Source organism: Argentina silus (genome assembly GCF_951799395.1).
Source record: "Argentina silus genome assembly, chromosome: Y".
NCBI lineage: Eukaryota > Metazoa > Chordata > Actinopteri > Argentiniformes > Argentinidae > Argentina > Argentina silus.
Window position 1 is genome coordinate 27,467,458 of NC_139654.1, and position 12,574 is coordinate 27,480,031.

General features: G+C 43.8%; 1 protein-coding gene across 1 annotated transcript in view; it reads left to right on the forward strand.

Annotated features, from left to right (window-relative positions):
* Positions 1–5,421: 5,421 nt before the first annotated feature.
* The window catches only part of LOC310824051 (tumor necrosis factor receptor superfamily member 19L-like), a gene marked incomplete at both ends in the record, with an annotated part of 44,284 nt that continues 37,131 nt past the window's right edge, over positions 5,422–12,574 (forward strand). Inside the window, 2 exons of the mRNA XM_083696943.1 lie at positions 5,422–5,463; positions 5,526–5,618. Coding sequence (XP_083553069.1) covers positions 5,422–5,463; positions 5,526–5,618 — 135 coding nt within the window. The remainder of the gene's footprint in view (positions 5,464–5,525; positions 5,619–12,574) is intronic.

Sequence of the window (12,574 nt, forward strand, 5' to 3'; positions counted from 1 at the left end):
GGCCGCGGAGAGGCGGCGATGGACGCAGTCTTTTCAATCTGCGGCCGCACCTCCCCTCGACCCAAGTGGTACCCCAGATACCGGATCTCCCTCCGCCCGATCACGCACTTCTTTGGGTTGGCCGTCAGCCCCGCCTGCCTCAGGGACCGCAGAACAGCAGCCACACTCTGCACATGCTGCGCCCAGGTGTCACTGTGAATGACAATGTCATCCAGGTAGGCCGCAGCACAGGTCCCAATACTCCGGGGGAACACCGGTTAGATCGGGAACGGGGGAGGTGGGTGGCAGTGGGTGGGGAATGGGGGTAAGGGAACTGGATGGACATGGGTGGACGGTCGATCCTACCCCCAGAACAACCTGCCCGGTGGCCCAGTTAATCCGGGGGTTGCTGGAAGCCAGCCAGGGGTGACCCAGGACGAGGGGGCAGTCAGGAGTCTCAATGATGTAAAAATGAGCCTCCTCCCAAGGGGCCCCCTCGACCTGGAGGCGCACGGGGATAGTGCGCTGGGTGATGAGGCCAGCTCCCAGGGGCCGACCGTCCAGAGCCCGGACCGGGATGGGCTCCGCTAGCTAAATGAGCGGGACTCCCCATCCAGCCGCCAGGCTCGTGTCCATCAAGTTCCCCGCTGCTCCAGAGTCGACCAGGGCGAGGACCCTCTGTGGGCCGGAGCCCCACTGCACTGCGCTCCGGAGAAAGGTCCGGGAATCTCCAGGCATGGAAGGTGGATCCCGTCCCGCTAGCACCCCCTCAGATACTAGCGGGACCCTCCATTTCCCGACTTCTCCGGGCAGGCAGCGCAGCGGTGACCCGCCCGGCCGCAGTACAGGCAGCACCCCTCGCTCAGGCAGCGCTGTCTCTCCGCCTTCGAGAGGTGCGCTGCTCCCAACTGCATGGGCTCCTCCAGAGGGTCCTCCCCCGGGAGACGGGGAGAGGGTTCTGGGTAGGGAGGCTCAGGGGGAGGCGTACCGCGTGTCAATCGTCGCTCCCTTAATCTCTCCCGGCGACGGTTGTCCACGCGTATGGAGAGGTCGATGAGGTTGTCCAATTGCTCAGCAAGCTCTCGGAAGGCGAGATCGTCCTTCATCACCTCCGAAAGCCCCTGGGCGAAGAGGACAACCAACACGCTCTCCTCCCAACCTGCCTCCCTCGCCAGGGTCCTGAACTCCACGGTGTAGTCCGCCACGGAGCGCTCACCCTGCCGACAGGCCGTGAGGCGACGACCGGCCTCCTGCCCCGAGGCCACCCGGGAGGTGTGAAGAGAGTGACGTCGGAGCATGCCGGCGTCTGACACTCCCACTCGGCCGTAGCCCAAGAGAGAGCCCGGCCCGTCAACAGGGTGATAATGTACGCCACCCTGGAGCGCTCCGTGGGGAAGGATGAGGGCTGCAGACTGAACACCAGGGAACATTGGGTGAGAAACTCTCTGCAGCCCACCGGACGTCCGCCGTAGCGCTCAGGCGGAGGTAGGCGCGACTCCCGTGCTGGGGTCTGGGGAGCTGGAGCAGGCGGTGTCGGTGCGGGTGCAGCGGCGGCCTCCTGAGCCTCCGACATGGAGCGGACCATGATGGTAAGTTGGTGGAGGCTCTCGGCCACCTGCTGCATCCCCTGCTCGTGCTGAGCTAAAACTTCACGCTGTGCTGCGGAATCCTCCCGCAGCCTGAGTATCAGCCTGAGTATCTCACCCTTATTCGTATCACCTGTGTGTTCTCTCCGTGTCTGCTTAGTTCCCAGTCTGTCTGTTTGCCTCGCTATTGTCGCCAGTCCCTGTGTTCCTTGTTATAATTACCCTTCCACTTTTGAAGTGAGTACCTTTGTTCGGAGCTGGTTTTCTCCGCCTTTGTTTTATCGTTTTTTGATCCCAGTGTTTGTTTGTTCCTGTGTCCCTACCCTTTTTGTATTAAAGATTACCCCGTTCACTCACACTTCACGCTGTGGTCTGAGTATCTCTCCGCTTTTGGGTCCACCACACTACCACCAGCCCTAACAGGCTCTGCTTGAACCTGATGAAAACACTGAAGAATAGAGGACGGGTAAAAAATAACATACATTTATTCACAACAATTACTTCAAACGGTTATGGACATGATGAATCGAACGCAACACAAGTGGTCACATGACCAACTAACACAAGTTAACTTTACGTTATATCTGACTCCAAAAGATATTTTATGGTTAATAATGACTGATAATGATTTGCTCACCCCTGTGTGACAGACACTCGATCATATCGGATCCTAGATTCAACTCTGTGATAATCGTGACCAGGTTATGTTGTGCTGTTTTAACAGAACCTTTATCTAGCGCACAACATTAATGCACATGGGAAGAATGAGAATAGAATATCAACAAAATAACCAATTTAACAGTTTCAAAGCAACATATGACTGTAAGTTTTAACCACACGTAGACGTGTGTCGAGGACAACACGGGAGACCGGTGGCCATGGGCCTAACCAGAGTAACTCAAAGGACATCTTGCTGTCCCTCTCCTTAAGTATCATTCCCAACAAAGGACAAGGTGTGAGACACATTACAATCGCAAAGGAATTGACAAATGGCGAGGGTGCGAATTCTTCAGGATGTCCGCATGGCATGCTCATTCAACTGTAAATAGGTATACACATTTAAATCAAGGCTGACGCCACCAAAATCCATCTACAAACCCTACCCTGAGATGAAAAGGGCCTATTCTAGTCATTCGCTTATTTCCCCTCTGTGGTTCTTTAATCCAGAGGCTTTTCTCAATGCAGCTGGAGCATGACATAAATGATACAGAAAAAGGACTGACACCCTTTGGCTGTGATTGCAGTCTTCACCCCACTGAAGACAAAAGAGCTAGAAAGAGAATGAGTCTGTGTCACGCCTGGGGTTGCTGTCTGATGACTCTGGTGCCCTCCTCTGGCGGTCCGGTGCCAGTGCTCTCCCAATCACCAGGATTCATATCACCTGTTTGTTATATATAGCCTGTGTGTTCCCTATGTCTTTGTCGGAGATTCTCTCTGTATGTCTGTGAGTACCCTCTCTGCCAGTCCGGTTCCGTGGATCCAGTTGTTTGCCCTGTTGCCCTATACTGCTATTATTATTTCTTAAGTTCAAAGTTTAGTCCACTTGTTAAGTGGACTAAAGTCAACCTTTGTTGACAGAGCCTGGTTTTCTCCACCTTTATTTTACCCTTTATCCCAGTGTTTGTTTGTGTGCTGTGCGTCAACCCTCTTATTAAAGACATTCTTTATTTTACTACTACGTCTTTCGTCTGAGTATTCGTCCGCACTTGGGTTCATCTCACCACCATTGCTAACAAGTCTGAGGTGATTAAATGGAGGGATAGAGGTAGGGAAGTAGTTGGACGGCAACAGAGTATAAAGTGTTAGGCTATTTCTGAGTGCCGACACAAACTGTCCCCACAGCCCACTACAGACTAAACTGCCACTGGCTGCCAGTCGTGAAGGATGCAAAGGGTTACAGAGAGACAGGATATGACATGTGCCTACAGGGAGCAAGGAATTTCCACGTGTGGCAGTCATGTCTGTTGTGGGGTTGGATGTACTGTAGTCGGCTGGTTGTACATGCAACACACAGAGAGACAGCTGTTTTTGCTGGTCAGAGAATGGGTGAAAGGAAATGTGCAGAGCTAAAAAAGGGAATGTAGATCTCTCAAACTGAACAGTTGGTCCACTGTCAGTTCTCTCTAAGCGAACACAATGAAAGGTAACATAATCCCACTGCTACGCCATTCAGTGTTCTGTGAGTGCTGGTGATATTGGTATTGTTCTGTATAAAGACTATAGACCACTGAAGGCTAGGCCACTCTGTACTGGTTATGTTGGAATGTTTTTTTTTTTCTGTTCTTTGATTCTAAGCAGGGGGTTGGTTATCAGTGTTTTTCTGCTGCTCATTTGACAATCAGATTTAAAACTCGTCTCAAGAGAAGAGGTGATAACATTTGTTACCCTTCCAAACCATTCCAATTTGTTACTTGACACTTTCCAAAATGGCAACTCCTAATTGAAGGTCACTTTTTTCTCTAGATCGTTGTTTTATTGATTTCAGTGTTTTTCAGTGTGTGCGCACGTGCGTGCGTCCAGAATGACTTGTAATTACCCTTCCTCCGGCCTTTTATAGCATTTTAACGAATGGCCTAAATATAATGTTCTATCGGCTGGGATAATGTACGGCTACCGCCGATCCTCCCTCTCTCTCCCTCTCCCTTTGCCTCTGCTTTGAAAGACAATCCTTCGTCGTCAGTTTCTGTGTTGTTTTTTCGAAGTAGTGGTTTTTAAATTCGCTGTTTATTATTCTCTCTCTCCCTGAAATTATTGTTCTGAACCAGCCAGCCATGGTTAGGTCCAAAATCACAAGCTCATTACATTTTTTATGTATTTGTTTGTACAAAGAGACAGTTTGGTGTTGGTGTGTGTGTGTGTGCGCACGAACATGCACTCTAGTTTCTGGCATAGGCCTAACAGCTCCAATCCTCTTGTTCTTGTTGGGAGGGATGGGCCTGCCTTCCAGACCTGTGCTAAGTTATAACTGATACATAAACACACACTCTTATCTATCAGCGTGAATGATTGTTTGGTGACTCCAGTACTTGACAGTTCCTAAACCACACAGTAAAACATGTTAGTGTCAATGAGCTAACCAACACTCCTCTACATCAATCCACAACCCCTCATTTCTCACCGTGTGTGGTCAGCACACAAACATACAAACAGTGTGTGCGTGTAAGTGTGTGTAATGTGGGTAAAAGGAGGAGTTGCAATGGGGGGGTGTCCTATGGGCAGAGAGGGGTGTGGCTGTGGTCATAATGCCAGTATAAGACAGCTGCAGGTACACTGCAGTCTAGGAGTCACGAAGAGTAAGACTGAGAGAGAGCTGTAAGTGTGTGTGTGTGTGTGTGTGTGCGCATGTGTGTGTTTGAGTATGCATGTTTGAGAGAGAATGACAGTATTAGGGATGACAGGTAGTGACAGTTACACTGGAGCCTAGACTGTCACACACGGAATACTCTGTTGTACTGAGAGAGAGAGAGGGAGAACTGCGTATTTGTAGGTGTGTTTATGTGAGAGTTACAGTGTGTGTGCGTACTGTTTGCCTGACTGTCACACATGCAGCACTCTGCAATACTGAGAAAGATAACTATCTTAAGTATCTGTGAGTCAGAGAGTGGGAATCTGTTCATGGGTATGTGTGTGTGCGCCTGACTCAGCATTCTATCAGCATCTGTAGCATCCTCAGTCTGTTGCCAAGTCAATCCACATTAGTGTATGACAAAGACCTGTAAACTGACACATGAGTTCGATGCATCAGGACAAAGATATGGGTATACCATTCTGTCTTATGAAATCACTTGCATCATCCTTCTCTCTCTCTCTCTCTCTCTTTCTCACCCTATTTTCATAGAAGAATATCTGGAAGAAGATGAGGAACCACCTTTACTGCTCAGTTCTTGTCCTTCTCACGGTGTGAGTGTGAGTGAGTGAGCGTGTGTGCGTGTTACTTTACAGTGCATGTGTGTGTTACAGGTTTTTGGCTCTGGGGGGACTGTAGCCGTGCAGCATCGGTTGGGGGAGGGTTGTGTGTGTCCGGAATGCCCCACTGGTCAGGAGCCCATAAAGGTGAGAAAGAACCCAATTCCAACTAGAAGCCCAAATCCCTCACTCTTCCATTTATCCCCAAATCAGTAAATCTAGTCATACTTTTGTGACATTCAATTCAATAATGTTTAATGAGGAATTTGTCCTGGCATATTGTAGTTGATTTCAGCACAGATTGGTTCAAATTTGTTTTCATATGCCAACAAAACCAATATGACATACATATACACTCTGCATAAGTAAGTATTTGTTTTACAACAAAAAAAATACTATGAGGTTAAAGTCATCTTATTTTTTATGGTATTTGTGTACATATTGGTTTCACCATTTAGAAATGACAACACTTTTTATACATAGGGGGACTATGTCAGGGCACCATAAGTAATGGGTACCATAACTAATTCATATAATGACCAAATACTCAACTCATGTTAACTCAAATTAAGCACTCATGTTGAGTATTTGGTCGTAATCCTTTGCATGCAATAACTGCATGAAGTCTGCGACCCATTGACCCCACCAGATGCTGGGTATATTCTCTGGTGATGATCTGCTAGGCCTGTACTACAGCCATCTTCAGTTGTTGTTTGTTTTTTAGTCTTTTTGCCTAAAATCTTATCAGGAAATGTAATGCATTGGATTTAAATCTGAAAATGGACTTGGCCAGTCAAGAACTTTCCGCTTTTTGTCTCCTTAGTTGCGATGGCAGTATGTTTTGGATCATCGTCTTACTGTATGATGAAGCGCCATTCAATGAATTTGGAGGCATTTGCTTGTACTCAAGCAGACAAGATGTCTGACCCCCTGCATCATGTTTCATAGATGCAGTGTTATGCTGTAACCTTGTGCAGATCCTTTTTTCTCCAAACTTTACACTTGCAATCACTCATCTTATATTCTTCAGTCACCCACTGTAGAAGTCTTCCCTGGCCTACCAGCCCGTTAGCCCGTTTGCAATTGCTGAGCTCACCAGTGCTTTTTTTTTCTCATAAAAATCGGGGGACAATGTATAAAAAGTGTGAAACCAATATGTACACAAATACCCTCAAATAAAAGCGGATAATCTCTACTTTCTACTCATAGTAATTGTTTGATTTCAAATCCAAACTTTTGGAGTATAGAGCCAAAAGAAGAAAGAATTCTTCACTGTCCCATTACTTATGCAGATTACTGTATTTCTGCCCATTTTCATTCCAACCTAGGCAGAAAAAAGTATGCTTAAGTGTATTGATATAAATAGATTAAAGGAGTTATTAATATGCTTAAAATATATGCATGTTTTTCTATACTTAGAAAACTAAATGGGACTCAATGGGACATGCATTAATAAAGATTGAAATGAAAAAGAACATAAATATCAATGCATTGTCTGAATCTAATTGAATACACTTTTAGAATACATTGAAATATGCTAGTGATTATTTGCACACTTATACTTCATACTATTTGACACTTGTTGCTTTGAATATGATTAAGATTACATTCTAAGTGTGTTGAAAGTAAAACTCAGGTAATCTTATTATAAATATACTTATCTGGACTTCCGGTGACTGCTTAAATTTTAGCTCCCGATAGCCAGTCAAAACTAGCCCCCTAATTCAGTAATTTTCATACAAATTGTTTTTATTTTCTATTGGAATGAGTGGGGGAGCAAAAACTAGGAGACAAAAGAAACGTGACGGACAAGAAGGACATAAATCAACGGAGATGGAAGACACTAAAGGCTCGAACGACGACTCGGCAGATAACATGTGCTCAGTGCTCCACAGTATCGGGAAGGAAATACGTGATTTCAGGGCTGAGCATAAAGTGGATTTACAAAAACTAAAAGAAGAACTCAGAGAAGACTTAAAAACCGAACTCAAAGAATTATAACAGGACATTTATCAAGAACTCTCTGCTGTCTCCACAAGAATCCAGGCCCATGAAACCGAAGCAAGAGTCGATGAGGCGGAGACAGTTAGCATGGTCATGAAAAGTGCTCTGATCAATTCAATGAAACAGCAGAAAGCCATGCAGGAAAAATTGACGGACTTGGAAGGACGGTCTAGGAGGAATAACATCCACATCTATGGCGTTCCCGAAGACAAGGAAGGCAACTCCATGTCAGACTTTGTTGAGCAACTTTTGAAAACCGAACTTTCACTAATGGCGGCCACCAGCCTACAGATTCAGCGCGCCCATAGAGCCCTGGCTCGCAAACCGGAACTGAATGCGCCTCCTAGGTCCATAGTGGTGAACTTTCTGGAGTTTAATATCAAAGAAATGGTGTTGAAAAAGGCCTGGGGAAAGGCGATCATGATTGAAGGGCGACGTCCTAATTTCGATCACGACTATGCAACGGAGGTTGTTCAAAAGCGCAAGGCGTACATGGGAATAAAGAGGGTCCTGAAGGAGAAAGGTATCCGCTTCCAGACACCGCTAGACAAGATGCGCATCCACTGGGACTCGGGAACACGCACATTTGACAGCGCACAAGATGCAGCGCAGGAGCTGAGAAAGAGAGGATACAACGTGGAGACACCGGGTCGCAGCGCTACGGAGCCAGACCCAGAGAAGGAACGTCTTCTTCAGCTTACGACATGGCAGCGTGCCGGGGAGAGGAGTGAAGTCGGGAACGAGATAGCGCGACGAGCATGAGAACGACTATAGGAGTTTGAGCGGATCATCTTCAAATATCTTATATTTCTATTTTTGTCACGACTTTGTTTAGACTATAAAATAAGTGCTATCGGATGACGTTGGACTACTAGGAAGCGTGACATGGCGAGTTTCACCTCTAGTAAGGGGCCCTCTTTTGTTTAGCACACGTTGGCCAGCTGTTCAGGCCTGTGCAGTTTTAAGTTGTCTGGACGTTTATGATTGCAATGCAAGATTTGGTAAGTTAAATGCCACATAATAATATAAAATTGGTGTCACTTAACGTCAATGGGATGAATAATCCAGTTAAAAGGAGTAAGGTACTGGCTAAATTGAAAAAAGAAAAGGCTCAAGTATTATTTTTTACAAGAAACTCATCTGCCTGAACTTGAACATGAGAAATTGAAACGCTTTGGTTTCAGAAATGCATTTTATAGTTCCTACAAACCTAGCCAGAGGAGGGGAGTGGCTATCCTTATCGCAAATGCACACAGCAAAATCGACAGACTCAAATTAACTCTAATAGAGTTAATTTCAACACTTTTAAAGTGTCCGGAGGGGTCCACTCCCCACAGTGAATTTAACACTTTTGAAAGTGTTGCCATGTTTACACTATAATAGAGTTAATATCAACTCTTTCTATAGTTGAAATTTAACACTGCTTAACACTTACCAGTGTTAAATTTTTTCAACTCCAGTGCTTCGTGTTAGAAATTAACTCTCTGTGTGATTTGCATACTATAAAAGGAGTTGCCTCATTAACACTATAAAGTGAAAATATGCTACTTTACAATTAAAATAAAACATTTAAATATTTAAAGAATTCGTAATAAACCAATTAAAAATAAGAATGACATACAAGTTGATTGCTTTATAAAAAACATTTTTTATTTTGTTATCATCCAGATCTTGATGGCAGACAAAACAAAGACAATTTAAATGTACACACACTGGCTCCCTTCTGTAGGTAAGCAAAGGTACAAAGTAAATATGCATGGTTTTTATTACTAAGCATTTCATCACATCTTATTTACAGATGGAATGAACAAAATTAGATGATGTATGTCGCAGAATAGTACCAGACTTTGAGGCTTATTTATTCAAAATAAAAAATAATGTAACAACTTCACTGCGACAACTTTGTGACAGAAGTGCAATCTGTATTTACTGAGAACTTTTCTACATATAAGAATAGGGCACTATGTATGCTTTGTGACTATTCTCATTAGAGCACTGCTTGTCAAATGGTTTGAAATGAGTCAGTTCATCCACGCAGATAACAGAAAACTCATCCATTTGGTCTTCTATACAGTAGGCATTAAAGTGGTTATCATAGTACTTTGTTTCTACATTACAGGCTATTATGAAAGCAACGCTCTTCGTGTATAATAATATCACAGATCTTTTTGAAAGCAGGGAGATCATCGGTACATCCAGTGCATATGAACAAACCAACCTGGTACTCAGTACCATAATTTCTGACCCAGATGTCTGACTAAGTTCTTCCCCACCTTGCAAGGTGCTGATTGTTTTTGATGTTGTAGGACCAAATTCAAATAGTCTAAAACAATAATTTTCAAATTGAAACGCCAATTGGCACTGATTTGGTGAGATTTTTGAAAATCTTACCACATCTTCTGAAAAATGTGTGTTTCGCTTCAAATCGCATGCACCACATATGGATAAGAGGGCCAATTTTTTGTATGCATCTCGGATAGTGTACCATCAAATGGTGCTTGGGGGATCAACTTCTTGTCGGGAAACAATGCTTTGAACAGAGTATGGTGATCACAGATCAGATGTTTCAAGTAAGATATCATCCCATCAGTTATGGTGTAGGAAAACACTATATTGACTATCTGTATTAGAAGCAGAAGAAAGTTCCAGTGACTGTTATCCCTTTCAATGACATCACCCAATATAAGTGGAGTGTTGCGCAGAAGACACCATGACTGGATGGCATTCTGACCCAGGTGTTTGCTCTTATCATCCATCTTTAACCCACTTGGTTTGTTTTTATGTTCTGTGTAACCGTAATTAAAGCTCTGTATCCTGTCTGACAATGAGTTCAAAGAGACATAGCCCTGTTTAACAAGGTACTCAAAAAACAGCTTAAGTTCATACTGTACCACACCCTCTAGCAAATCATGCATTATATCAACAGCATAGTTATCAGTGTTATGGAAATACTCTAATGAATTGAGCACACATTACTTTTTAACACCATATAATGACCGCAGTTCAGGATTTTCATTTAGTGCCCTACAATGTTCAGTATGACCCTCTTTGGAACGGAAAGTTAACCCAGGATGATTCTCAGTAAATACAGATTGCACTTCTTCCTTACTCATTAAACAAAACCTACAAAAATGTGTTGCACTGAAAGATTCCACAAACCCCAACAAGCTATTTAAAGCCAGATTATCTCCTGTTACTTGAATTACTGAGCCAAACAATGGTTTGATTTTCAGGTCATCAATAAGAGGCTTTAGTATCACATCAAAACCATATGTCTTCAGATCTTCAGTGTAGAATAGAGCTGCAAGATACATTCATCAGTGAGTTACACTTGGGTGGAAGATTTTTTAGAGTAAAGTAGACACCCCCAATTTTGTGTATCACCTTCTTGGAACCTAGAGGGTTAGCAGTTTCAACTTCGTCGTAATAGAGTAGAATCTGTAAAGCATGCTTTTGCTGTGAGAACAGGGCATGGTTTTGGAAATATGACCCATCATTGATGTCTTTGTAAATACCATTTTCACTTTGTTTGTCCTGTAAAAAGCTCTCTCTTACTTGGCTGTTTTTGAATATGGATTTGAGTGTACCCAGAATCGGCACATACATGCACTTGTTTGTTACAGGAACCTGATTGTAGACACCTGTAGTTCTATCTCTGCGCAAATCCAGTCTCATCCCAAGGACATATTCTTTAGGTTCAACAATTTCCCATTTTTCATTGTAATATTTATGCCTCTTTGCCCCCGTGTTTAATTCTGAAAAAGGAAGACCTAATTGATCAAAACAGTGCTCTATTTTTTGAGAAATGTCTGAACTCTTAGTTTCAGGAGAAACCGTTTTGAGAACTGCTACTCGTGCTTGGCTTTGGACGTGACTTCCACATGACTTCTTCCATTGAACAAACAATTGTTTGGACAGCACTTTCAGGGAGACCTGATGCTTGCAGATGTGCAACAATTGATCCACACATTGAAGATAGCTTACTTGTTACTTCACAAAGCTTTGTTGGTACAGGTGGAATCTGCAAAGTGGCAACAACAGTTGGGCGATCACTTGAACATTCCGCCTCACATTCTTTCTGAGTGGCAACATCCTGATTGCAACATCCTTGATCCATGCTGTGACTATGCACCTTGTTGAGGTGCTTTCGGAAGCCACTATAAGTACAAAATGATAATGGGCAACCTAGCTCTCCACATTTTAAACGTAAAGTTTTGCCAGGATATAGACCATGTTGAAATTTTAGATGTTGACAAAGAACCAAACAATTTTTGTGGTGCGCTTTACATACAAAACATGTGAACATCTTGAAGGCTGTTTATAAATTCAGTCCTCTCGCTGCAGCAGTCTTGCTCTAAGTTCTTTAACACGTGGGCTCTCCTTTGCTCTTCCGATATCGATGTTGTAAATTGTGGTTTGGATAAATGTGTAGAAATTACAAAGAGCTTCGTCATATGAAAGACTGAAGACGTGAGTTTTGAACAGTTCATCAAAAGCTGCCACTGATGTATGTGCCTTGCATGGTATCGGTTTTCGGTCGATAACAAAGTAGAACCGTTGGATATCATTCCTTTGCTCACCGATGCAGAGGAGGAATGGTTGTTTTGTGTCAGCAGTCTCAAGGAAGGTAGTCACACTGTCCCTTTTCTGACCTACAGGAAGGAGCCAAAGTAAATATGAAAATTAAACTCTTTGCATGGTTTTTTATCACCAAGCGTTTCATCACAGCTTATTTACAGATGGAATGAACAAAATGAGATGATGTATGTCTCAGAATTCCAAAATAATCTGCACCTCAAAGTGCACATCTGAGGTTTAAAAATTAACTTTTGCATACCTTAAGATATCTCACAAGATGGCTGGCTGCTTGAGCTGAACTGATCTTGGCTGTTTTTTTCTGGCCTCTTGAGGTCGGAGGGAGCAGATGCAGCAGCAAAAGGATTGACAACATATCACTGTCCCATCCTAAAGACATCACAAAAGAATGAAATTAGACACTAATGAACACTAATGAAATATTTTGGAAATACAAAACCGTCTATACTGACCGTGGTTGTCCTCAGGTTGAGGTTCAGTTCCTGACAGCAGCTCAACAATGT